Source organism: Aspergillus alliaceus (assembly GCF_009176365.1).
Source record: "Aspergillus alliaceus strain CBS 536.65 unplaced genomic scaffold BDW43scaffold_61, whole genome shotgun sequence".
Lineage (NCBI taxonomy): Eukaryota > Fungi > Ascomycota > Eurotiomycetes > Eurotiales > Aspergillaceae > Aspergillus > Aspergillus alliaceus.
The window spans coordinates 71242-97195 of record NW_022474744.1 but is presented as its reverse complement, the minus strand read 5'-3'; the positions used below and the strand labels follow the sequence as shown (position 1 = coordinate 97195).

At 46.7% G+C, this 25954-nt stretch overlaps 10 protein-coding genes across 10 annotated transcripts; 4 read left to right on the top strand and 6 right to left on the bottom strand.

Moving 5' to 3' along the window:
• Positions 1-1950: 1950 nt before the first annotated feature.
• On the top strand, positions 1951-3675 carry BDW43DRAFT_210664 (uncharacterized protein). The gene is made up of 2 exons (XM_032039251.1): positions 1951-2444; positions 2525-3675. Exons 1-2 carry the CDS (start codon positions 2412-2414, stop codon positions 3593-3595), a joined length of 1104 nt encoding a protein of 367 aa, XP_031895557.1. The 5' UTR covers positions 1951-2411; the 3' UTR covers positions 3596-3675.
• A 378-nt stretch (positions 3676-4053) lies between these two features.
• On the bottom strand, positions 4054-5505 carry BDW43DRAFT_290257 (SNARE domain- containing protein). The gene is made up of 4 exons (XM_032043487.1): positions 5200-5505; positions 4936-5136; positions 4784-4877; positions 4054-4720 (listed from the first exon to the last, which is right to left on the bottom strand). Exons 1-4 carry the CDS (start codon positions 5208-5210, stop codon positions 4517-4519), a joined length of 510 nt encoding a protein of 169 aa, XP_031895556.1. The 5' UTR covers positions 5211-5505; the 3' UTR covers positions 4054-4516.
• A 161-nt stretch (positions 5506-5666) lies between these two features.
• On the bottom strand, positions 5667-6796 carry BDW43DRAFT_290254 (histone H2A.Z-specific chaperone CHZ1). Its single transcript, XM_032043486.1, has 3 exons — positions 6492-6796; positions 6441-6453; positions 5667-6301 (listed from the first exon to the last, which is right to left on the bottom strand). Exons 1-3 carry the CDS (start codon positions 6633-6635, stop codon positions 6114-6116), a joined length of 345 nt encoding a protein of 114 aa, XP_031895555.1. The 5' UTR covers positions 6636-6796; the 3' UTR covers positions 5667-6113.
• Positions 6797-9277: 2481 nt separating this feature from the next.
• Positions 9278-11746, top strand: hsp70 (molecular chaperone Hsp70; the record flags this gene model as incomplete). The annotated part of the gene is made up of 3 exons (XM_032049634.1): positions 9278-10025; positions 10157-11198; positions 11258-11746. The coding sequence occupies 3 exons, from the start codon at positions 9278-9280 to the stop codon at positions 11379-11381; spliced, it is 1914 nt and encodes a 637-aa protein (XP_031895554.1). The 3' UTR covers positions 11382-11746.
• A 937-nt stretch (positions 11747-12683) lies between these two features.
• On the bottom strand, positions 12684-14700 carry BDW43DRAFT_210224 (putative mitochondrial GTP/GDP transporter Ggc1). The gene is made up of 7 exons (XM_032039250.1): positions 14248-14700; positions 14155-14192; positions 14038-14079; positions 13848-13961; positions 13658-13791; positions 13421-13598; positions 12684-13358 (listed from the first exon to the last, which is right to left on the bottom strand). Exons 1-7 carry the CDS (start codon positions 14333-14335, stop codon positions 13023-13025), a joined length of 930 nt encoding a protein of 309 aa, XP_031895553.1. The 5' UTR covers positions 14336-14700; the 3' UTR covers positions 12684-13022.
• A 460-nt stretch (positions 14701-15160) lies between these two features.
• On the bottom strand, positions 15161-15699 carry BDW43DRAFT_315630 (autophagy-related protein 8; the record flags this gene model as incomplete). Its single annotated transcript, XM_032048120.1, has 3 exons — positions 15161-15194; positions 15249-15481; positions 15610-15699. The coding sequence occupies 3 exons, from the start codon at positions 15697-15699 to the stop codon at positions 15161-15163; spliced, it is 357 nt and encodes a 118-aa protein (XP_031895552.1).
• A 571-nt stretch (positions 15700-16270) lies between these two features.
• hem13 (coproporphyrinogen oxidase) lies at positions 16271-18328 on the top strand. Its single transcript, XM_032039249.1, has 2 exons — positions 16271-16829; positions 16878-18328. The coding sequence occupies exons 1-2, from the start codon at positions 16620-16622 to the stop codon at positions 17979-17981; spliced, it is 1314 nt and encodes a 437-aa protein (XP_031895551.1). The 5' UTR covers positions 16271-16619; the 3' UTR covers positions 17982-18328.
• An 87-nt stretch (positions 18329-18415) lies between these two features.
• On the bottom strand, positions 18416-21153 carry BDW43DRAFT_315628 (putative microtubule binding protein HOOK3; the record flags this gene model as incomplete). Its single annotated transcript, XM_032048119.1, has 6 exons — positions 18416-18604; positions 18727-18822; positions 18901-19295; positions 19355-19592; positions 19661-19721; positions 19775-21153. 6 exons carry the CDS (start codon positions 21151-21153, stop codon positions 18416-18418), a joined length of 2358 nt encoding a protein of 785 aa, XP_031895550.1.
• Positions 21154-21455: 302 nt separating this feature from the next.
• On the bottom strand, positions 21456-22393 carry BDW43DRAFT_290228 (uncharacterized protein). Its single transcript, XM_032043485.1, has 4 exons — positions 22190-22393; positions 22104-22128; positions 22019-22028; positions 21456-21957 (listed from the first exon to the last, which is right to left on the bottom strand). Exons 1-4 carry the CDS (start codon positions 22316-22318, stop codon positions 21852-21854), a joined length of 270 nt encoding a protein of 89 aa, XP_031895549.1. The 5' UTR covers positions 22319-22393; the 3' UTR covers positions 21456-21851.
• Positions 22394-23427: 1034 nt separating this feature from the next.
• On the top strand, positions 23428-25808 carry BDW43DRAFT_322832 (putative mRNA cleavage factor complex component Pcf11; the record flags this gene model as incomplete). The annotated part of the gene is made up of 6 exons (XM_032049633.1): positions 23428-23595; positions 23706-24155; positions 24220-24941; positions 24994-25189; positions 25255-25623; positions 25699-25808. 6 exons carry the CDS (start codon positions 23428-23430, stop codon positions 25747-25749), a joined length of 1956 nt encoding a protein of 651 aa, XP_031895548.1. The 3' UTR covers positions 25750-25808.
• Between the last annotated feature and the right edge of the window lie 146 nt (positions 25809-25954).

Genomic DNA, 25954 nt, shown 5'->3' with positions numbered 1-25954 from the left:
TAATCTTTAGAACAATTTTTTACCCTCCCCCATGATCTCAAGATTTCCTGGGGAAAATCCACCCCCATGGCACTCGTTGACTGGCCCCGGCCAATAAGCACGGCCGCGACCTCCTTCGGATTTACGCTCCCCTGTACGTATTTCCTAATCCCGAGACGCTCCGGATAAGACCCAATTCCTGATATTTGTGATGGTAATAAATAATACAATCCATAAATCAATCGATTCTCCGGCTCTGGTATATCCACCCACGACTGGATAGATTGATTTTGACCACCACCAATCCGGTATCGATTTCCACTAATGCCTCTTATCGCTTTCATTTCTTCTGAAAGGTTAGCTCCAGAACGCGGCACACTCTACGCTCTCAGGGCGAGACTGGCCCCGATGGTGAAGTTTCTTACGACCGAGGGAGAGCCGGTGAATGTCTAAATATCAATCCCTTCCTGCTAGGGTGTTCACTTTGCGTCAGTTCCAATTCCGACCCACCAGACGCATCTCTGGAGGGGATGATTATCCTTATTTTGCATCACGGCCGATCCAGTGGATCTGGCGCTGGGAAATAAATTACCTACCATTAATGGTAATGAACGAAGGTTGAGAGTGACTCAGAGTGACTCCGTACAGAAGGATCGCGGCCATGCAGATGATTTCTGGGGGTAGGTCGGCAAAAATCTTCGACGAACTGCAGTCTGTCACATTGTGTACCCGCGAAAAGCCGCCCCCGACCTCCATCATTGCGCTCCTCTGTCAATATTACAGGCATCACATGATCGGGCGGAGATGCCAAAGTTAGAGACACCGATTTTTCCCGATGCTTCCTGCTCAGTCTTGTCCGCTTTGGGTTCACCGAACGTCGGCCAGTCGATAGAGCGGAAGGCTGCAACCCCTCGGGAGAATGCGGAATACGTTGTTGGAACGGCTGAACACAGGGGTGTCTTACTCCGTACTCTAATGTCTTATTTAGTGCTGCAGATGATTTAATTTTTTTTTCCTTAAGAGTCTAAACGACAAGTTACTTAGTGCAGGACGGAGTACGGAGTACTCCGTACCGCTATTGCGGCGTACTTTCTCGTTGAAGCGACGCTATAACTTGTCTAGGATTCTTGCGCCTTGCGTCGGTAATGAGTATAGAGACCTCCAGTTGAAATCGAGCGCAAAGTATATTGCCTGATTCCCTTCAGTACCTGGCTACTTTATGTATTACCCTACATAAAGTTTCGCATGAGGGATGACACCGTTATGGTCTGATTCTGTGACTTGCTTAACATGGTGTGAGGTAGTATCTCGCTATGTTCTTCTCCCATGGAAATCCTTGACGGAATGCTCAATATTCGGGAGGGGATTAAAAGAAAAAGCAGAGAGAGAGAGAAAGAGAGTGACTCTTTCCCCACAGGCCCTCGGGATCGCTACTGCTTGCTTTTGTAGTTGCCATTGTGACTTGTAGCTCTGACTATGTCTCTAGAATGTCGGCACGCTTGGAGTATCGTGGCTATTTACAATTTTTTTTGATACGCATTAAAGGCAACGTTCGCATTGGCATTGTTCTCTGGGTGCCTCCGTATCAAGCCCCACTGCCTATCAGGTTTGAGGAACCGCTCTACTCTAGTCTCTGAAGCATCGATAAAATCATTCCTTGGAACTCCGTACTCGCGTGTAGATCATGCTACGAGACCCCAGTTATGACTATGATGCTTGGGGATGCTCTGGTCAACCGAGTTTTCTGCCAATCGTGATTTGATGGTGACAGTATGTACATTATATAACCAAAGGTAGTAAACACCATACATTAATTAGTACATACATCTTATTGTATAAGTTCGAAGATTTCAAGCGAAGAATGTATGCATTGCATATTGTCAAAGGTAACGCACGAAGAGGAGATACCATACAGAAGCAAGCGGTACTCTAAACCAACAAGATATCTACTTCAGGTTGGACTTTCCTATGTGAACCAAGACATTTTATGTAAATTATGATCTACCAGTAGACTTGCCGCGTTGCCGCGGAGTTTAAATCTTTTTTTTGGAACTCCTCTGATTACTAGTATTGTCGCGACTTCTACCTCCCCACTTGCAGATTAGTTGTGAGTTACCATAAACAATTTTAAGTTGGCACCTGATTTTTCCCCACCTTTATGAATCTTATTTCTTTTATCTTTAATTTGCATGGCTTGAGTTTTGGGTCCATCTGATTTGAGCAAAATAGGCCAAGGTGGTTCTCGAAAAATAGCGCGGGCAGGGATTAGCTCTGATATCTACTACGAGCTTCATGCTTTAGACCCAGGTTGCAATTGCAAGTTGGCTGAGATGATCTAAGTTTCTAAGTTGGATAACAACAACGGATCTCTAAACTCAGTTGTTATACTGTCTCTGTTGTCTTCCAATCTGATCAAGCTGTGACCGCGCGTGATGCTCTCCCTTCCGCTCATCACACCCCGCGATGTATGTGATGCCCTTGCAAGGAAACCCTGCCTAACCTTGAAGACGACAGAAGGCATTGTTAACACTCTGTATGCACTTAGTCTCATGAACTCTGGTTCGGAGTCTCCCAGCCCTACCGTTCCTCATCCCAACACCATCAAACACATGGAGAAACGCAAGGAAACCCCCGCCGCAGTGGTAACAATATTACGAACGGACGTGCCTTGAACGCCTCTGCCGCCTCCGGAAATACTTTATCCTCATTGCTCCTCGAAGAACGTGCGCTCCGTGCCCGCAAAAACAACATCGCCTCATTTGGTTACTCGTGGATCAAACCTGCAGGATGCGCTAAGACCATGCTCGGGATGAAAGAGGAAGAGGCGGAGAGGGAGGAAGCGCTAGCTGCTGCTGCTGCTGAGATGGCCGCGGCCGCGGCCGCGGCCGAAGCCGGGACTGATGGGGTGGACGAGTTCGGTGCACAGACTAGCGATGGGCAAGATAACACAGGCATGGAAAGGGATTTGGACGATGATATTCCCGACGCAGATGCAGAGGGCCTAGTGGAGGAAGGGGAGGAAGGTTTGGAAGAGGATGGCGATGTTGATGAGGAGGGATACATGGAACGGGACCTGGATGATGATATTCCTGAAGCGTTCCCCGATGGTGATGACGAGGCATTCGGGGAAGAAACCGATAATGATTTTGATGATCAGCCAAATCTGGATGATGACATTCCCAGTGCTGATGACATGGACGATGAAATAGAGGACATGAGTGAGCAAGTCATGGGCCATGATCTGGACGATGATATTCCTGAGGCTGCAGAGCACCAATCCGTACAAGAAGATGAATGGCAACATACCGATACAGATGCTGAATATGACGAAGAGGATGAAGCCAGTTTTTCCCATGATCCATTTACACAAAATCTCCGAGCTAGTACAACTAGCAGTCGTGGTCTGCCGCCAGCACCGGTTCGGACTCGAGAGACAGAGGCCCAACGTCGGTTCCTCCAGCGTTGGAGTGGTGGCGGAGATGCCTTCGATACGAGCAGCATGATGATTGATGAAGATGATCTACGTGCATCTGTAACTAGTCAGGGGAGTCGACGAAGCTTTTTCAACAGGTTCCCTAGACGGCGAGCTGGAGGGCCTAGGGATAGTTTCGACTAAACCAAATTATTTGGATTATCTTTCAGGGTTGTATGGCGCACTGTCTGCATGTATGGGTCCCAGGGTGGAGGTTTGGTAATCAACACAGGAACGCCTTTGGAGTCTCTGGTGTCTTGGTTCGGCTTTCTATTGATAGACTACACGATAGACTCGCTTTTCTATGTTGTCAGTGTGGACAGTTCCCCAGAGTCTCTCGTATATGTTCAGAATTGACTATTTGTTTTATGTATATCGGCTGTCTCTTTACCCTTGTCTCGTTTGGACTGATCCTTATGTGAATTTGACGAATCATGTGCACCTAATCAAGGACTTGCAGTGTGACGTGTAGATCACTCACTCGCTTGGTCAGACTAAATATATGAAGACTTTAATACTATAGCGCACATGCATTTTATATTCTGTTATTACTGTATGTATAATCCTCGGGGTAAAAGGACGGTTATCAAATGTAAAGAGGATGAAAACAGTTGAAATGGTACTCTTCGAATATTAGTCATTGGATCAGCCATTATTTACACAAGGTAGTACATTAGAAAGGAATCGTCAGACTAGACCAGACATATCAGCCACAACTCCACCCATGCATCATCATCATAAAGGCAACAAATAGGGGTTGGCGGTGGCCTCAGTACAAGAGATATTACAGGAGACTGAGCGTGAAGGGACAGTTCGAATGGAATGTCGAAATATCTGACAGTCGCACATCATCAAAGGCCGCAATGAAAGGGTCGACAAAAAAAAAATAGATAAAATCCAGAGGCCATGCTCGTTTGTTAGTCATCAAATTATCAGCGAGGATATTAGCAGATAGTTGGGCTCGGATGCTTTTGTGGCTCATGTCGGGAAGGGAAGAGCGTGACTCAAAGAAAGTACTAGAGTAACAGGGTACTAGTCGACCTAGTAGAGTTATACCCAGACTAATCAGGTCATCCACACATAAGCGAAGAGAAGGAAAACAGCCAGGAAGAAAGCCAGCCATACACGCCAGCCGACGCCAGTCCGTTCCGCCATCCGCAGCATGCGATTCATGTTTCCACGTATACGAAGACGAGTATTATCAAAGGAATCATTAAGTTCCGTTATAGTCGAAGTATCCCGGATTTCTTCGCCAATAGCAAGTGTAAGCTAGTCTCAACATCAGCACCCATACGTACACAACCATTCTGCTGAGGGGAACAGAGAGCGTACATCTTTTAACATCTTGACTTTTGCACTGATGCCCTCTACCTCGGCGTCATTCTGCGACTCAAGATGGGACAGAACGGCATCGGAGTAGTGGCCCCTGTTTCGGCATTAGCACTCTGCACGGGCAGGATCAATAGTTCGTTGCTGGGGCCTACTTCGCATTTGGCGTCGCAGTTCTATAGCCCCCTCCGACTACCGAACCCCCATTTACGGACACATCACTGGGGTATCCTCCATAACCATATCCACCCACTCGGCCAGGAGACTTACTGGCGGGTCGGGAATCGCCACCATATGAATCGAAGAGGGAGGATGATGCACGCGGATCACGCTGGTGAAGGTTCGAGCGTGGAAACCTGAGGTTTTATGCAGGGAAACCATTAGCCAAGGAAACCGAGGGCAGTTTGGGATCAATATACCGTGAAGCCATAGCTGACGATAAGTAGGTTCGACTCTTTTACGGAAATTCAAGGAAGCTGTACCATAAATTGATTATTTGCCAGATGCTAGTTCACAGGCATCGCGTAGAACAATGTCAGCAGAACTTTTGTAATTGAAGCCTCTATCCCGTGGCTTAATGCTCCGAAGCGACCTGCGGTCTGGTTGCGGCAATCAATAGAATCTCAGGACAAGTACTCCATATAAAGACCGCACTTTTTCCTGGGTCCGAACGGGGGTGACGGCGGGTTACCGTAAACGGAATAGCTTTCCCTATTCTGGAAAGGTGCCTTCTGACTACTTCTTCCAGATATAACAGGTATAGGATGTTAACTCTGCTGAGTACCAAGGATGCATTCCCGTATATTGGGTATCTTTAACCTATTTCAATCGAATGTATCCACCGTAGTATTCGACTGGTGGGATAGAGTAGCGTTGAGAAGTATATGATTGCGGTATTTATATGAAGCTCAAGTCTTCCTTAGCGGAGAACCCACGCAATATCACTTTACCAAGAGTACATAGTAGTATATTATTAGGATTGTAGTAGCTAATGGGAAATTGAAATTGCTAGAGTAGGGCCAAGCGGCCAAGCAATTGATTCAGATCAGAAAAGGGTTATCGCAGAGATAGCAGTAATTATCGAATGTTTGTTACGCCCAGTCCCGCCAAGGGCGGCGGTTTTTTTGCTTTCTTCCTTTTTCTTTTTTCTCCCACTTCGCCTCCTCTCTTTTCCTTTTTCTTTAAAAAAAAAAGAACGAACGAACGAGGGAGGCGGACAAAAGAACATGGTTGACATGACAAGTATCTGAATCAAGAAACAAAAAACAATGAACCTGCGCCAATCACTAACCTCCATTCCCAAGATGTTTTATGAACCATATCATGATCTAGTTCAGTCGCGCATGCTGTCGTCATTGTCATCAGGCGCAAAGTCTTCATCATCTTCGTCATCGTCACCCTCATCATCCTTCAGCTTTTCCGCGGCCTTCTGGAAGTCGATGGACTTTCCGCGAGTCCGTCGCCCACCATCAATGATGTTGTCGGCAGAGATTGGCTCGAGGTTGTCGCCATCCTCCTCATCTTCTTCTGCAGGGGAGGGTTAACGTTTAAATGGGACAGCGGTTTCTTGAAAGCTAATGTAGGCAAAGTGGACTAGGCCTTGAGCGGGGAGGAAATGGGGATTTCAAGCTTTACCTTCCATCTAGGAAAGAAAAATTACAGTCAACTTCCATGTCTCCCGATTTAGGTGTCGCAAGCCTCGTAAACTTACAATGTCTTCATTTTCACTCTCATCACTTTCACCTTCATCCATGCTCACATCCATAACGGTAGGATCCTGTGCAGCCTTGCCCTTCCCCTTATCGCTGGCAGCGGGTTCATTGCTCAGGGTGGTGACTTGGTTGTTATCACCCATGGTGGAGAGTGCAATTTTGTTCGCTCACAGAGGCTAATGGAATGGGTTGGAATAAGACTGGAGGGGGGGGGTTTATAATGGAATCCCGGAGGAAGAAGATAAACTGCTAAGACAGGGAAGGAAGAAAATGAGGCGAGCTTTAAATATTTAGAGCAAAGATTTGTACGAGAGAAACGCAACGCGCTCTAGAGTCGCAAGGGGAGAGAGTCACCTTAACCCACTTAGGGCCAGCGACCGCTGATTGGCTACAATGCCTGGAGATCAGCGGCGCTACTCCCGTGACGGTCTTTTCCCTTCTGGGTATGTCACAATAAACAAGCTACTAAATTTGTACGCTCCCTTGCCGGAGTTGAACCTGAGATTATACTCCGTAGGCTATCCTAAGTTGAAGGGAAGTGGATATGCAATGAGATTCAGGTATCAAATACGTATCCAAGTCAATTTGTCTTCTCATCCACGTTCGTATCAAGAAAGCCATATAGATGCGTAATAGTTAGTAAGAATAGATTAGCATAACGTACCCCGTAAGCGAGTCGGCCACCTGCGTATCCCATATAAAATGGCAACTTTTATAATCACAATATCTCGACAACTAAAGAGTATAGCTATCTGAAATCTAATATTTAAACTAATAAACCATTATAGACATATATGCTAGACAGAGGAGATATTGTATTCAATAGGTAATATAAATTACAATGTATTTTTCGTAATTTATAGACCATAGCGTTTAGATTCTTGAAAAGGATTTTTAAAATTTTTTTAAAAATACATAATGTATTTATATAGCCAATATATGTATATTGATTTCGGATATCATATTACTCCTACAGCTTGTTGTTGAGATATTGTGATTATAAAAGTTGCCATTTTATATGGGATACGCAGGTGGCCGACTCGCTTACGGGATACGTTACGAGATAACGTAATCGGTAAGCGAGCGACGCATGTAAGCCAGCGACGCAGCTCTATATTCCATACAAATCTACTCTTTTTAACACTTGAGTATCTCAGCAACCAAACGTTATAATAATATAAAATTTAAACAGGGTATATAATAGTATCTAATCTGTAACATATAAAACAGAGAATTTTATATAAGTAATATTTTTTTCGGTATTGAATATATTATATTACAACTGTATTTTTGATCTTTTTGATTTATAGAATAAGGATAAAAGGAAAAAGCATTAAAATGATTAGCGTTAACCTTGCTTGATCTACATTACATTATATATCAAACATTCTGTCTCTGCTGTCTCTGGTTGCTGAGATATTCAAGTGTCAAAAAGGGTCGATTTGTATGGAATACAGAGCTGCGTCGCTGGCTTACATGCGTCGCTCGCTTACCGATTACGTTACGGAGGCATAGTACGTAGTACTCCATATTAGTAGTTATCATCAGCAGAAATACGTCTGGATCACGTACTTCATGAGCAACGAGGGTCAGCAAGTAGGCTGTTGACCAGCCGAACTGTAGGATTCTGAATTGGGGATAGAGTCAAGGAGCGTGAAGTTGGTCGCGGAGCCTCATTAGGCACATTAGGAGCATTCCAAGGTGTTTATTTAAGATCAAAATCTCTACAACGTATATAGGAGACTTCACAAGGCTATATACCAGTACATGTGTACCATTGTATAAGTCCAAAAGCTTTTTGGAGATCCAGACCCGTCGAAAGATTAGTCAGCCTTTTGATGGCCGCATTCGGTGAGCGATGACTTCATGCGAAACCTTCCGATTAAAATGATGTATTGCAGTGGGAATATCCTGCACATGGCGTTACAAGGAACGAGTGAACCCATATGGATTACTCCACAGAGTAATTAATCCATAGAATCCTAAGAAACAAGTCATAATGACTAACGGTGGGAGGATAATCTACCTAGGTGGTAGTCTAGCTATTGAATAGTGTACAAAGCAGACAGCTCTTGTATGAAGAGTTCTTTCTCATGATAAAAAAAAAAAAGAAAACAAAAAGAAGAGAGGGAAAGGGAAAGAAGGAAAATAAAAACAAAGAACAAGCCAGTGTTGAGCTCTTACGTCATCTACAAAAGTAACCCCACCAGAAAAAAAAAGGGATTAAAAAAAAGTAAAAGAGAAAGAATAAATGATAGTTACCATAGTGATCACTCAAATACAAAAGAAGAAGGGAAGAGAAAAAAAAGACGGGGAAGAGAAGATCCAATTCACTTCAAGATCTACTACCCTAGGGATACGGACTATTAGTAGGTAGTAGAACCATCATGAATATGCTAGTAAGTAGGGAGTAGAATCACTCTTCCCAAGGCTATGGAAATGGCGAGAACCCCACTGGTGAATTCTCGAAGGAAAGCACTGATCAAATTCCTCGCCCAACCAGTGTGGGCGAAAACCATCGAAGCCCATGGATGGCCGTCGAAGCTATGACTTGCTAGAAGTTTCGCTGGAGCAGTAACTCACCGCCCACCACTATATCAACTGTAGCGCTCGCACAACCTTTGCCCTCCCCCTCCTTTTCTCACACATTAAATTTCTTCTCACTATCTTTCTTATTCTCATACCTGCTCTGTACATTACCATTGATTTGATTCCCCCTTTTCTCCGTCACGAATTTTTCCTTCTCTCATCCCCTTGACGAATTACCCCTCTTACAATCTTCACAATGGCCCCCGCTGTCGGTATTGATTTGGGTACCACCTACTCTTGCGTGGGTGTGTTCCGTGATGACCGCATTGAGATTATTGCCAATGACCAGGGTAACCGTACCACTCCTTCCTTTGTGGCTTTCACCGATACCGAGCGTCTCATCGGTGATGCCGCCAAGAACCAAGTCGCCATGAACCCTCACAACACCGTTTTCGATGCTAAGCGTTTGATCGGTCGTCGTTTCGCCGACGCTGAGGTTCAGTCTGATATGAAGCACTGGCCCTTCAAGGTTGTCGACAAGGGTGGCAAGCCCATCATCCAGGTTGAGTTCAAGGGCGAGGAGAAACAGTTCACTCCTGAGGAAGTTTCTTCTATGGTCCTGACCAAGATGCGTGAGACCGCTGAGGCCTACCTTGGTGGCACTGTCAACAACGCCGTCATCACTGTCCCCGCTTACTTCAACGACTCTCAGCGTCAGGCTACCAAGGATGCTGGTCTCATTGCCGGCCTGAACGTCCTCCGTATCATCAACGAGCCTACTGCCGCCGCTATTGCCTATGGTCTCGACAAGAAGACTGAGGGCGAGCGCAACGTCCTGATCTTCGACTTGGGTGGTGGTACTTTCGATGTTTCCCTCCTTACCATCGAGGAAGGTATCTTCGAGGTCAAGGCCACCGCTGGTGATACTCACCTTGGTGGTGAGGACTTTGATAACCGCCTCGTCAACCATTTCGTTGCAGACTTCAAAAGAAAAAATAAAAAAGGTGAGCCTCTCAATTCTTCCCTCACTTCTCTCTTATTTTACCCTATCATGCTGCATCAAGAGGATAGTTGAATACCTTACAAACAAAAGAGTGCACCTTGAGAGAAGCAAATGCTAACTTGGATACAATAGATCTCACCACCAACGCCCGTGCCCTTCGTCGTCTCCGCACTGCCTGCGAGCGTGCCAAGCGTACTCTCTCTTCTGCTGCCCAGACTTCCATTGAGATCGACTCTCTCTTCGAGGGTATTGACTTCTACACCTCCATCACCCGTGCTCGTTTCGAGGAACTGTGCCAGGATCTCTTCCGTGGCACCATGGAGCCCGTCGAGCGTGTGCTCCGTGATGCTAAGATCGATAAGTCCTCTGTCCACGAGATCGTCCTGGTCGGTGGTTCTACCCGTATCCCCAAGATCCAGCGCCTCGTCTCCGACTTCTTCAACAAGGACCCCAACAAGTCCATTAACCCCGACGAGGCCGTTGCCTACGGTGCTGCCGTCCAGGCTGCCATCCTGTCCGGTGATACTTCATCCAAGTCCACCAACGAGATCCTGCTCCTCGACGTTGCCCCTCTGTCCCTCGGTATCGAGACCGCTGGTGGTGTCATGACTGCCCTCATTAAGCGTAACACCACCATTCCTACCAAGAAGTCTGAGACCTTCTCCACCTACTCCGACAACCAGCCCGGTGTGCTGATCCAGGTCTTCGAGGGTGAGCGTGCTCGTACCAAGGACAACAACCTGCTCGGCAAATTCGAGCTTACTGGCATCCCCCCTGCTCCCCGTGGTGTTCCTCAGATCGAGGTCACCTTCGATCTCGATGCCAACGGTATTATGAACGTTTCTGCCATCGAGAAGGGTACTGGAAAGACCAACAAGATTACCATCACTAACGACAAGGGTCGTCTCTCCAAGGAGGACATTGAGCGCATGCTTGCCGACGCCGAGAAGTTCAAGGCTGAGGATGAGGCTGAAGCTTCTCGTATCCAGGCCAAGAATGGCCTCGAGTCCTACGCCTATTCCCTCAAGAACACCATTAATGAGGGCAAGCTCACCATCTCTGACTCTGATAAAGAGAAGGTCACCTCCAAGGTTGATGAGATTATCAGCTGGCTCGACAACAACCAGACTGCCACCAAGGAGGAGTACGAATCTCAGCAGAAGGACCTCGAAAGGTATGTGATATGAATCTTTCCGGCATTTTTCTCTTATTTTGATGCTAACTGTGGCCTAGTGTTGCCAACCCCATCATCTCCGCTGCCTATGGTGGTGCTGCCGGTGGTGCTCCTGGCGCTGCCCCCGGTGGCTCTACTCGCACTGCTGACGAGGTCGAGGAGAAGCCTGAGGAGCTTGACTAAATGTCTGCTGAATAGGCGATCAATTCTAATGGCTTTGTCTTTTAATACTCTGGTGTTTCCTTTTTTTAACGAATTTATGGGATTTCCTTTTTTTAAATTTTGTGCATAACTGCATAGATCCGAGTTTGTTTTTGACGCATGATGATCTGCAGAACTTGGGAGGGAAAAAGTTCCTTGCGAACAATCAAGTCTGGTTTTCTTCATATTATCGGTTTAATTTAATGTAACCGACCCTGTCACCTAAACGAGCAGACCACCTAAGTGATGAAGTACCTATGTATGGGAATCACATACACAAAATACTTTCAGGGTTTCCTAAATAGCACCACCAATGGATATATGGCTTTAAAAGTTGAATAGCTAGCTATCTAGTAATAATAACTAGTTAGGTTAACTGCATTAACTTAGTAAAAGTTATAATATCTAAAACTATATATATCTTGACATCCAAAACCCTCCCGATATTTTAGACTAAAATTAATATGACTATACTATATTTAAAGTAACCCTACAATTTCTTTAGATTTAAAGATAGTATTCATTATATCCCCTGGCCCGTAAACAATCCAGCTCATCGTATTGCTTGATTCCGTCATCCACAACCGAGTGTAGTGATTGAAACCACGTTCGTCAGGTCTTCACCGCCTGCGACTTAAAGCGGTCCCATTATAGTACTTGAAGCGGTGGTTTACTCGCAAAGTATATAACCGAGCCTTAGGGGGGAAATTCATGACGAAAAACATGAAAAGGACTCCATACTCCAATCCACACATTACTATAGTACTGCGAGTCTCATCACTCTCAAGCGCCAAGAATAACATCATCTTCCCATTGTTCATAATCTCTCAAAGTCCCCTGCCCACCATCTCCGTAACCTTCTTCCACCCAGCTGCAAAACCTCCCCATAACCGATTTCCTGAGTCCGTTCAGGAAATTTCTCACACTGCTCCCGACGGATTCTGAGAAAGGCAGCAGAGACACCGATTGTAAGGGCGAAAATGGGATCTCCGACCCTGTTCATTCGGCCAAGGTGGCAGCATTAGAAGGTTGATCTCGCACAATTTCGAAAGAGAAGACATCCGGCCATGAATGGTGTGAATTATATCCTGACAACAATGTATACGCAACGTACCTGGATATTAGATAGACCGGCATCACAGGTTAGGCTCCCGATAGACAGTATATATTTCAGTTTGTCGGATCAAGAAAGATAATGGGTGGAATGGGAGGTTCGAAGTCGCGATATCACGAAGTTGAGTTGAGTGTAATCACGTGATACGGACACCATCTATGGCCAAGGGGGGCTCCAGCCAGCTTACTCAAGATATAAAAACAATCAAAGGAAAGCTCGACTAATACGGTGCTAGTCGTTTTGTGATCCAGAAGTCGCATTTGTACTCGACTTGACCTATATTAATATGGCAAGGGATCAATAAAGTGGAGTTCATATATTTGACCAGGAGCCTTCCCCATAACCCAATGGCTTTAAATAGCATTAAAAAATAGAGGAAAGGAAACGAGAGGAAAGAGTCTATCAAATACAAATGGCCTAACAGTATGTTCTATTATGGTACTGATAGCCGCACGAAGGGGAAAGGAAATCAAAGCCTGCTATTATGTGACATCTCGTGGTGTTCTCTTTTATACGACCTGACCAAACGCGGGGATCAACGTCTGAGCCAGCCAGAAGCTGAAAACAAGCTTGGGCCCGGTCATTAGCAGCTTGGGTGTCAAGCCCTTGAAGAAGCTGGTAGCGCCCTCGTTCTTAAGCATGTTCGACACGATGCGGAATCCGGACTCCGGGTTCTCGAAGTTGCGGTTCTGGATACGGGTCTTGATCACATCCAGGGGAGCCGACACGATCAAAGAGGCGCTGGCACCACAGACTGAAGCCACGAAGTTCTGAGACCAAGAAGCCGAGTTGTAGTCCTTCAGACTGTAAATATACTCCTTAGCGAAGGCAGAGCCGCCAAACAGCTGTATTGTAGATTAGCATTTGCAATCATAGCCAATCATGTGGTTGCTGGTGATGAGCATACTGCGAAGGATCCAGGTGCATTGCGAGCGGCAGTCCAGCCAGCCCCGCGATAAAGTCCCATGCCTTCATCGGAGATAATCTTGAAAAGACCACGACCACGGAAGGCCTCGGGGTTTGTCTGACGCTTAATCTTCAGGACGTCCAAAGGCAGGAGGACGATTTCACCAATACCAATTAAACTAATTGCAATGTTAGCAACGTCAAATTTTGGTTAGAATTTTCTATGGGTAAAACTGACCTTCCGGCAGTAGCGTGCATGATGGCCTTGCCAGTCCCCTTTCCGAACGCATTATCAAATTCAGCACCGTAATGCTTAGCAAGGTAGTCTCTTGCAAAAGGCTGGCCACCGTACTTGTAAATTCGTTGCATAACCTCAAGATGTCTGTCAGCCAAAAGTGACGCGTCTATGCCTTTCCTATTCCACACACCTTATAGCCAGCAGCATAACCAAGGCCAGGGAAAAGGGAGGTGAACTTGCGGCCAACGGAGGCGTTGGCATATTCTTTGAAAACGACCTCGTTCATACGCTCGATAGACGTGATCTGATTCCGGATACAGTCAGTCATATGCGAAAGACAAGTTTTTTTCCTCCGTAGGGGAATAAAAATCGGCACTTACCCGGGTCTGATTGCTCATCAATCGCTTCGCAGTCGTATCAACCTTTATATTGTATTAGCATGAACCCAGCAACCCAAAGTCCATTGGGGAATAGAATAATTGGAGGTTAGGCCGTACAGGATGAAACACCAAGAGCTCCGCAATTCCAGCAGTTCCTTACAGAGTACCTTAGCAACTGAACATTTCAAGAGCTCAAGAACACAAGCTTACCCGAACCCAGAAGTCGAGCAGTCGCGGATTCCCTTTTCACATCTTTGGAGGCAGACCCAGCACCTGCCTGAACAATGGCGGGAGACATCTTTTTTTAATATACTGTTTCTTATCAGGTGGTGGACAAACGTAGTCTATGCGGATTAAAATTTTCTTTGGATTTCAAAGCGAAGAGGTCGGTATAAAGCAATTAGGACACCACAGATAAGTGACAGAAACACAACGGAAGCAGTGCAGGTAAAGAAAAGAAAGGGCCGGAAAAGGTAGGAAGGAGGGGGCAAAATCAAAGAGCTCCAGGAACGAGATGAGAAGATAGCCATCGCCTGGTTTTGCGCCGACTCGGACTTTGCTAAAGGGTTTCGGGTGGTAACCAGCGCTAGTCCTAGATAGGATATGACCACCGGCATTCATACCGGAGCAGTGGATTAGGTAATTCTATGTCTAAACTGCGTTATGTAACGGGATATACTGTACATGTAGTTACAGGAAGTTTACTAGCTTTTGATTTGACGAGTATCTGTAGAATTCGCAATAATGTCACCAAGAAATCGTTACTACTTAGCTGCTGCGATCAGCAGACTAGCTCAGAATTTAAAGAAGCATGCTACTTGGCATAACACGACATGAAGATGGAGGGAATCCCCATCACTGCTTGTCAAACGTATCATCACGAAAAGATCACATAAAAAGTAATTGCATTCAAACCATAATAGCCGGAAAGTCTTTGCCAATAGGGATCATGAAGAGAATACGGAACACCTAATATAACGCCTACACTCATGAAAGTATCACCGCAAGGCCGAACCAGCTCGTTTGGCTCATTCCGGAGTGGCTGGTCACACGTCCGGCTCCAAGAAAAACACATACTGACGTTGGGACAGTTACATAGCTTGAAAGAGCGGCCAGTCAGGGCTTAAAGATCGCCGAAGGTGTTCTCCCCCGAATATCTGGATATCATGTCAATATTGGCCGACGTGAAGTCGTTGAGGGATAAAACATACGTGATGTACAGAAAGCCATCTTCATCCTTGTGTTCTTCGTAGATACTGCTCATGAGTGCAGCCGTTGGTGGTAGTACCTCGTCGACGAAGATGAAGATAGCCTTCTCGGGAGACAGCTTGATGCGCTTGCGAATAACATAGACGAACTGTCCGACGGTGAGGTCTGCGGGAACTAGATACTTCTTCTTGTCGATGGTGGCGATGTCTGATTTCTCGACCTTTTCACAGATTACCTAGGAGTAAAGCTCGAGTTAGCACACCGAAGAAGCGGTGAACAGACATTTCACTCCTTAGGGGAAGAGAAACCATAGAGGGGAGTGTTATCTCCATGATAAACATATTTGGATGGGGACATGCGTACAGGAATGCGATCTGCGTATTTCTGACGGATACGCTCGGCTTCTGCCTTGCGCTTCTCGAAGGGGTGCTCGTCCTTAAACTTGGAGCGCATATCGATAAATCAAATCAGTCAATGAATACAACTAGTCTAGAGTAACAATATGAATACTAGGAAGATCAACAAGATAAATAGAGATGGTGTGAGGTGCAGAGCGATGCAAAGAGGTGAGCAGTAGTAAGTAGGAGGGAGAAGATGATGATGACAAAAGGGAGAGCAAGCCCCGCGTCATGTAGTTCCACGGCTGATAAGGCCTCCAGGCAAGAGCGGATCATGGGGTGGAGGCGGTGAGCGGCCCTACACGTGAGTCACTGTCATGTGCCTCTTGTCATTCATTCATTAAAGATCATCGGGGATATTGTTCAGAGGACTTAAGATGTCAACTTTATGGAGGCCAAGGCTGCAACCACACGTAATATATTCCATGTAATGGATATCACATGGCCAATAATCCCCATGCTACCCTTAGGTCCACAAAGTACTATGGAGTAGTACTTCGTACTCTACATTGAATGAATAGCTAATAGTTGTGGGTGTCAGCCTCCACATGATCAGCGACTAGACTAGACTCTGTTCCTGTAATCGGCAGTTTTTATCACAGTCATACTCAAGGTGTAAGTATACATACCTATTCTCTTCTGACTCTTACTGTGACTTATATTTCTCTGGAGTTTGACTCAACAGTCCCAACTTTATTATTCCTGATATCCAATCCACCATGTGCAAACAATACAAACAGCTTATTCAGCATCATCTAAATAAGCAGAAACGGACGGCTGTGGCAAACAGTGCAAATTGCGTCTATCCGGCCAGGTGGTCCCATATAGCTCTAGCCTAGGCAAAGTAACCTAAGAGTTGAGCTACTACATCCTTGAGTTAGGTGGAGCCATTGAGGAACGCGTGCGCCCACTGATACCGTTCCGACACCACCTGATCCTTCCACAGATCAGCCAATTCTGAATTTCGTTATAACCATGGCTTTGTCCCAGTCATACATGCCTCTTCGGAGGTCACTCTGCCATTTCTCATCGCGGACTAGTCGCACTTCTCGCAGCTTTCAGGGTGCATTTCGCAGGTACTCATCAGAACAGCAACACCGGGAACCAAAACCGTTTACTGTGTGGAGGCCATACTTGCGGCTGGCCATAGGCGTCCCATTTATCGCTGCTTTAGTATATTCCATGGTAAGTACATCTTTCAAAGCTAAATAGTAGGTCTAACTTAGGATACAGATGACAGGTGAAGTGACCGAACTCGACTCTCCGTCAATCGTGGAGCTCGATGAAACTTTAAAGAAACAGGCGACAATTAGCGAAACCTCCCCCATGCGTTTACGAATGGAAAAATTGATTAAAGAGCATCAAAAGAAAATTGTGGATGAGTTAAGCAGGATTGATGGCACACAATTCAAAACTGACACCTGGACGCGTCCCAATGGCGGAGGCGGCATATCCTGCGTACTCCAAGATGGAAATGTTTTCGAGAAAGCTGGTGTCAATGTATCGATTGTGTATGGTGAACTGCCTCGGGCTGCTATTGAAAAAATGAGGGCCGACCACAAGTCATTTGTTGGCGCAGACGTGAATTCGTTGGAGTTTTTCGCTGCGGGCCTTTCTCTAGTCTTGCACCCCCACAATCCCATGGCACCGACAGTCCATCTGAACTACCGCTACTTCGAGACATCAGACCCTAAAGATCCAATCAATGGAGATAAGAATTGGTGGTTTGGCGGTGGTACGGACCTAACCCCTTGCTACCTGTTCCCTGAAGACGTCAAGCATTTTCACCAAACCATCAAAGATGCCTGCGATAGGCATGATGCAACATATTACCCTAGGTTCAAGTCCTGGTGTGATAAGTATTTCTACCTTCCTCATCGCCGGGAGACTCGTGGTGTTGGTGGTATCTTCTTTGATGATCTCGATGCGAGCTTTTTAGAATCATCTGCGACCTCATCACAGAATCCTCAGGAGACTTTATTCTCGTTCGTCTCTGACGGACTCGCTTCTTTCCTTCCGTCCTATGTTCCTATTATTGAACGCCGAAAGGATATGCCGTTTACACCTGCTCAGAAAGAATGGCAACAACTTCGACGTGGGCGCTACGTGGAATTCAATCTCGTTTATGACCGCGGCACCAGCTTTGGTCTGCGTACTCCTAACGCTCGGATTGAAAGTATTTTGATGAGTCTTCCTCGTACTGCGAGTTGGGCTTACATGGATCCGGTGTCAGGAACTCGGACCGAGTCTTCTGCAGAGGAAGAGAACATGGGCGAGAACAAGGAGCGTGAGAAGGAATTAATGGATGTACTGAGACATCCCCGGCAATGGGTGTAGATTCCCTTGTAATGTAAGCATATGCCTAAACATGATATCATGTCTTCACTTCACCTGTACATTATGTTTGCGGAAATTATTTGAAAATTTCCATTATCGCATCTTCATATATATACTTGTGAGTTATGTATAGAGGACTTAACCCCTCCGATATTGTGACAATGAAATGCGAACATAGCCTTGAAGATACATAAAGTAGATGTATGCTCTATTGTCATCTAAGTCAAAAGACTGGGAGTATGCCGCCTTTGCGAATGCTAGTAATAAGATGTGAATAAGGTGAAGTGTGACGACAATGCAATCTAGGGGGTGGGGTGGCATATATAAATGGAAAGGGGGGAAAGACAGGGAAATGGACATAAAGAGAAGAATGGAAAGAGAACGTAAAACCTGTTCATGAAAGCCTGTGTTCCACTTAGGATATACCGGTCATTCTATCGACCAGCGACTAAGCTCCGTTGTCTCGCTAACCACCCCTTCTGAGCATCGGCTAGATTCGATCCGTGACGATACCTCGATACAGGAACATTATTGTTCTGTAGACGACTCTGCATTTCATACCAGGCGGAGCTCATAAGGGCGAGCTCTCGCGTCTGAGCATCAATGATTTTCTGAAGTTCGATCTGTGTAGATTATGGTGAGTGAGTAAAGTAAAAGGAGGAAGAAAGGAGGAAGCGTCCATGAAAAAAAGAAATCATGAAGCAGTATTAAGGCGCAGACTAAAGAGGTAGTGCTGTAGGCTTACCTCACGCTCCTTTGGTATGCTGTCACCCGCGTCTTCTTCAAAGTGTTTAAGTCGCTCCTGGAGGAACTTAATGTGTTCGTTTTGGTCATGAATGTACTGCAAGTTATATTTCTGTGTCAGTTTTCGGTGTGCATTCATGATATCATGAGGACATGAGCATTTGCTTTCACCAACCTCAGCGCGTTGTGCCAGCCTCTCTAGGTTCCGCTCAATCAGCTCAACCACTTGTTTTGTGAGTTCCACGCCCGACTTTTGGGAAGCCTCAGAGGCATCACCACTGTCTTGTGCCGCGATCTCTGCTAGCAGCTTTTTCATTTCCTCCATTGTCTCCTGATCCTCCACGCGACTCTCAGCAATCGTGGCCTGTCTGTTATCAAGCATTGTCCGCAGCTCATCTCGTTCAGCACATGTTTCCCTAACCAATGTCAGGCTGGCGTCAAGTTCAACTTGGAGAGTATGTATCTTTTGATTGTCTCCCTCCGATTCGCCCCGCAGCTTGGCTAACTCCGCCGAATTGTTCTCTTTAATCTCGTTAATCATGTCAAGCTTCTCCTTGTTTGCAAGTAGAACTATCGGAAGGTAAGCAAAATTCCAATGAAACTTGTCGAAGATTTAAGTGTCCACTCACTGGCTGCTCGCGCATCGGCAAGCGCTCTGCCGGTCTTGTCAAAAGAATCCTGTACTTCTGCAAGTTTCTTGAGCACCGAGGTGTACTGATCATATAGCTTCCAATACTCGTCACTGGAAAACATGTTAGCGCTAGTAGCTGGGGGATCAGGGTCGCCATACCCCTGAGTAGAGTTCTCTCGTGCACTCTGCAGAGTCTCGATAAAAGCATCAGAGAATCTTTCATGCTGGGAACTGGCCTGGAACTCATTATCAGTCAAATTTGTCTCTAGCATCCTTAGCATTCTGCTTCTACGGTATAGCCTACAGTTGTTGACGAGCCTTTCAATAGGTCGATCTCTTTCTTAAGCTCATCGTTTTCAGATTTCCTATTACGCAGAGTCAGCTCACGCCGGGAGGATAAGGTGGGGGGTTTCCTAACAATTGGGACTCCTTAACACCAATGTCCTCAAAGTCCTTTTGTAGAGTACCCTGCATCTTCGGCGTCTCACTGCCTGGGGTGAGAGCTGGACTACCAGGAGAGCCTTCAAGTTCCCGGATTCGCTCCCGTAGCTCGCTTATCAGAGCATCATCTCTTTCACGTTGTTCTTCAGCACTGCTAAGTCGCTCCGTCAGAGCATGGTTGTTGAATTCAAGCTGCTTTTTCAGACTCTGCATCTCGCTGCATTCCTGCTCAATGCGTGGTAGAACCCGCCTATATTCCTCAAGTTCTACATCGCGCTCTGATGTCCACCTCTGCTGTGAATCCGATTCTTTTAGCTGCTGCTGGAGGTCTTTAATTTGGTTCTTGAGCATCTGGTTTTCCTTCTCAAAATCCTGGCTGGCTTGTAGTTTTGAACGATATTTCTCTGCTGCATTAGCTTTGCGAGCAAGCTGGTCTCTTTCTGTTTTCAGCTCATCATAGTCGTCCTGCAACCTCTGGAACCGTTCGTTTTTCACACGTAAGGATTCTACCGTCATTCGCAGGCTATCAACTTCATCTTGGGTCGCAGCGAGACGAGCCTCCTGAGATGCGATGATGTCTTCCTGCTGGCGGGACTTAGTCTCTAGGGCTTTCGTGTTGATGCCGAAGTCGCCTTTCCCGGACTTTAGGTTTCCTAGCCGATCCTCTGTGGTCGCAAGACGGCTCTGCAGGGTATCGTTATTTTCTTGGAGACGTGCCAGACGGTTATGTAGGTCCTCCAATGCCTTCTCCAGCTCCTTCTTTTCATGAGTTAATCGATCATTCTCCGCCAGTACTTTCCCCACTCGTTCCTCGAATTGCAGTTCCAGATCGACAGGATGCTCCCGTTTGGATATATCCTCCTTAATCTCATCCACGGGATCAAGGGGTTCGTGCTGGCCATTCTCGGCTTCCTCAAAGATATCTTTCAGGCATTCTTGAGTTGGAGTGCTCAGTGTTTGCAGAGTCTCCACGTACGACGGCGCGTTGGGCGAACGGATAGCGGCGATCAATATGAGCTTCAGGAGCTTATTGGTCTCCTTGATCGAGTTCTTTTCAGCGACTACTTCCACATTTGGGGCTGGATCCAATCCAGAGGGGATCCCATCGGGTTGTTGGCGAATATAATTGACCAGTGTTTTGAGGATGTGTTTCAAATTCTGGAGTTTGGTCAACCAGTGGTCTGACGGGTCGCGCTGCGGGAGTTCATCGAGAAAATATTGGGGATCGATGTCCTGTAAGATCTCCCAAATTATAGCCCCATCCGTCAATTCATCGGTCGTTCGAATAGTTTTCCCAAGGGCGAAACTGTTGATCCACTCCAACAGTGCCTGTGTGACCGTGTGTTCGGAAGCCATGTTGGGTTAAGACGCTGTGTTGAGGAAAAGATGATTCAGGGGAACAAACAGCAGAAATTCAAAGAGATGGGCAATAGGTCTGCACGTAGAATCGCATCCTTCTGAAGCCAAGAGGGGCGAATTGGTCGATGAGATACCGACAAAGACCTTGGAAGGGCTCTTGCACAGCTTTCGGGGGATTCTAAGTGTGATCCACGCTACGCGCATAAACAGATTTATTTACGTAGTAATCCGCGGGGGCTCGGAGGTCTGCAACTACGTAACTACTTTTCCAACTCCCTTTCACACTAGGAATTTACCACTGCAGTTGTTAAGAAAATTGTACAGAATAAGATCAATTTTAATATTCATATTCATAATTCCTTTCTCTTTCCTCCCACCGCCTTTCTCTCCTAACAATAGGGACCCTGGAGAGGCAGGAAAACCCCATCATGATAGATAGGATCATGACTTATACGAGTATCAATAATGACACGCAAAGCAACGGCAACAATTTGAAACGCTATTAGGATATCTGAAAACTGAACACCGACGCTACAATTCCCTGGACGTTACAATCAATCCAAAGCCATTATTCGTTAAAGGCCCGGTCCATACTTGCTCCTTTAGCTCCAGCGTTAGTGACTAGTTCCGAGACCAGCACGGGGCCGTTGGAATGCGCAGGGAGACATCATCTTCGAGCACCAGCTCTGCGATCACTACTGGATGGAAACCGGTAGGTCTTTTTCAATTGTCGGGTTATACTTCGCAGATTGGACCGAGATTTGCTGAACCGCCGATTCGGGCGCGTCAGCGGAGAACCCGCTAAGAGATCATTAGAAGCTGCAGCCGAGAGTGAGATCAGAAAAAGAAGAAAAAAAATTACTTGATTAACTCTGAGAAAAGGAATGGGTTAGTACTTTGTGTATAACAAATCCATCTTTCGTAAAAGGAGAACCATGGATACTTACGATACTTATGGGTGATTCGTCCACCCTAGGAATGGAAAGATCAGTATGGGGAGTCTGTACAGGATCAACTAAGGTCCTCAACATACAGCACTGATAACAGAATTCATCGCGTCCTCTAGGACAGATGAAGGGGTGTCCTTAGGATATGTGACCACAATAGGATTGGCGAAAACCAATGACAAGCATCCGAAAAAGAGAGCAGATAGGAGCTTCATGTTGATGTTATCGATAAGCCTTGAAATGGAATACCGGTGTCTCCAGTGGGTACAATACTCGATAGTGTAGTCAATACTGACTGATCATAGATACAGCCTCAAGTCGAAGCAGCAACTGCGTCATCTGATGACGGCTGACTCAGCAGCCACAGGACAAGCCGAAACTTAGCGCTTTCCCTTTCCTTGAAACAATCTTCAGTGAGTCCGATAATCACTTCATCCGATTCATCTCCTTTCAGCCACTTTCTTTTCCCCCTACTCCTGCTTCTACCTTTACTCCTATTCCTCCACCCCCGGCTTCACCTTCGCCTTCCTTTACCATCGATCCTCTCCCCTTTCTGTCTCCACCCCCTCCCCCCTCCCCTCAACCTCCAATTTCACCTTGCGTTCCTCTTCTTTCCCTTTCGCGGGTCGCCTTGAGATTTTCAATTCCCATCCGCGGCTAGTTTTGCTAAGCAGCATAATCTTCCCGAACGGTTATATTGTCGGAAAACCCCCCCGGTAATCCAGATAATCCCCCCACAGCTCCTTCGTACCACCCAGGGTCCTTTGCTGGTCGTTGCTTACTGGAAGGGTCAGTCGGCGTGGGGTATCGTATGAGATAGACTTGCATACGGACTTGGGATTGGGAAATCGTCGAGGGTTCTTTTCTTTTTCCTGTTTTGGGCGGAGGTCTTGCATCCTCGTGTTGTTTTCTCAAATCTGACGAAGATAGCTACAAGCATTCTACAAGTTCCGACATTCCTTTCCATCTCTTGCTCTTTCAGGAGGACCGTTCTCAGAAACCCAAGGAGGGACGAATAAGACACTTATATACGATAAATCTGAAGAGAAACAAGGAAAAGGTCCTGTTAAAGAAAAGAAAAGAAGAGGGGGGAAGAAGAAGATCAGAGAGAGAAGCCTCCCCAATCTAAGGAGAACAAGAGGGAGAGAAAGAAAGAAAGAAAACAAACCAAACCCAAAAATTTACAAAGAAAAAGAAAAGAAAAGAATCATTAGCCTTGAGTGTTCCAATTGACATTCTTGGATTGTTCAGTTTTCACCTACACCCTCATTTCAAACCCTTATACTCCCCATCGTTATCACCGTCCACCTGTATATCTGCCAACATGTCGTCAGGACTGGCCTCTGATGAAGTCGCTGAGGATTACAAGAACTCATTGGAAGATCTAACAACGAATGACAGGTTCCAGATCAGCAATTTAACGGTTATAGCCAAGGAGAATACTGAGCATGCCATGGCCATCTCCCGAGTGCTGGAGAACCATATCCGAACAGTAGGTGGCATACTCTTTCCCAGATTCTCGCGCTTGTTGGGGTCGTATGTGGCAAGGCGCACTGCCGACAGTAGTCTTTCTGGACGAACTTCTAATCTTCGTTTCTGTAGACACCGCCGGCCCAGAAGTTACCCGCCTTGTATGTAGTCGACTCAATTGTCAAGAATGTAGGGACGCCCTACACGCTTTTCCTGGGTCGCAATATGTACCAGACATTCATGAACGCATATACTTTAGTCGACTCGCAAACTCGCAGGAAACTGGACGAGATGCTCAAAACATGGAAGGAGCCGGTCCCCGGTTCTCTGGACACGAGGCCAGTCTTCCCCCCTGAAATCACTCGCAGCATCGAGAGCGCCCTTATCAAGGCGAGGACAGCCGCTCTTCAGCAGCAGCAGGCGAGGAGCCAACAGGAAGTTCTTTCTCGTGGCCGGGTGGGAACCCCCCCAGGCTGGGGCAACAACAACCCTACCCCTCAGAACTCTTCTCGTTATCCACCATCTACGAATTCGACGCCACCTATGCTATACCACAGGAACGGGTCCGGTCATGGATTGCCAGTAAGCGCTCACCGGCTCCAATGGTGCCATAGTATTGTCCTGAAATATCTAACACACACAACAGGCGGACCCGCGATCAACCCCAACGCCTCAGCAACAGCCGCAACAGCAACAACGGCAGCAACAGGATATAGACCTCTCAGCTTTGAATCGGGATATAGAGGCCTTGATCACAGCTGCCCGAAGTGATTTTGCAAACAATCCTCTCGACCCTTCCATACAGCAGCGGTTAAAGGCTCTCCTAGACCTTCAGGGTATTCTGCAGCGCCAGGAGCTTACCCAGGAGCAATTGAAGCTTGTGCGCGATCAGGTGTCTGCGCTAGCTCCAAAGTCCTCTATTGCAGTTCCTTCAACTGTTTCCTCTGCTATTCCAATTGTGTCAGCGCCACCCATGCCAATTCCGCCTGTCCAGACCATCTCCCAGCCTCTCCAGCAGCTTTTGAACACAGGGACACTTGCTGAGCTCATCAAAACTACTGCTGCATGCCAGCAGCCTACGCCACCGCCCCGGGTTCAGAGCATCATGCCTCAAGCACCGAGCAGTGCGACGCCGCAGCCCACTATGCCCTCAAACCCACTAATTGCAGCTCTTAGAGCACGGGGCCTCTTACCTCCTGCTTCTGCACCCCCAGCGACGTCCACTACGCCAACCTCAAACCTCACCTCGGTATTTCCATTCATTGTGCCAGGCCAGGTGCGGTATACCCCCCCTGTGCCGACGCCCCAAGCAGGTGATACTTCAAATGTGCAAATCAATGTTCAAATGAACACAGCCTCTATCAAAATGTAGGCTATGCCGATGTTCTTGTTATTCCAACACCGCTAACTTGAGCGACAGACCACGAATTGCATTGATAGCTACTCTTTACGAATCAAAGCCCAATCGTTGTGGCACTTGTGGACGTCGGTTCTTTGCGACGGAGGATGGGAAAGAAAAGAAGGCGCGTCACCTAGATTGGCACTTCCGAACTAATCAGCGGATGACGGAGGCCGCCAGACGGGCCCAGAACCGCAGCTGGTACGTTGACGAACGGGTAAGTTTTCTCTCGCTCCTTTACATCTGTTGTGTCCGAGACTTTGTTCAACTAACCTTAAGTAGGATTGGATCAAATCCCGGGAGGTAGGCGATGATGAAGGTCTCGTGGATACGGAGGCGTCTGGTGAGGGTGCAACTGGAGGTGATGGTGGTTCCGCAAAGAATGGGCCACCGAAGCAATGGATACGCGCTCCTAACGATGCCACATTACGGAACACCCCCTGTCCCATTTGCCAAGAAAAATTCGAGTCGACATGGTCTGAGGATGTCCAAGACTGGATATGGCAAGATGCCATCAAGGTTGGGAATCGCGTGTACCATGGTAGTTGCTATGCAGAGGTGACCAAAGATGGATCCACGCCAGCTCATCGAGGGCCTCCTTCGGGACGGACTGGGACTCCAGACTCTATATTGGGTAAACGCAAGGCGGAGGTGAGTTTGCCTTAGTGTGAAATGGAGGATGAACGAAGGTTCAAGAATTCACGAGGCTAACATATATGGGGTCAGGGAACCGACTCTCCAGGCCAAAATGTCCGGGTCAAGATAGAGCCAATGTGAGGTGAGGGTTTTCGTCTGGATTGTTGAGGAGAACTAGTTAGTACTTTCTAACTTCGTTCGAGTAGAGATGCATGCATCTAGCCAATGGGTTTCTTTCTTTTTTCATTTTGCATCGGGATTAAGCCCCCCGCCCGGGGGTTTGTGATTCATCGTCGGAGATATGCACTTCAGCAATTGGAACCATTTGTATATATATAGTAGCCAA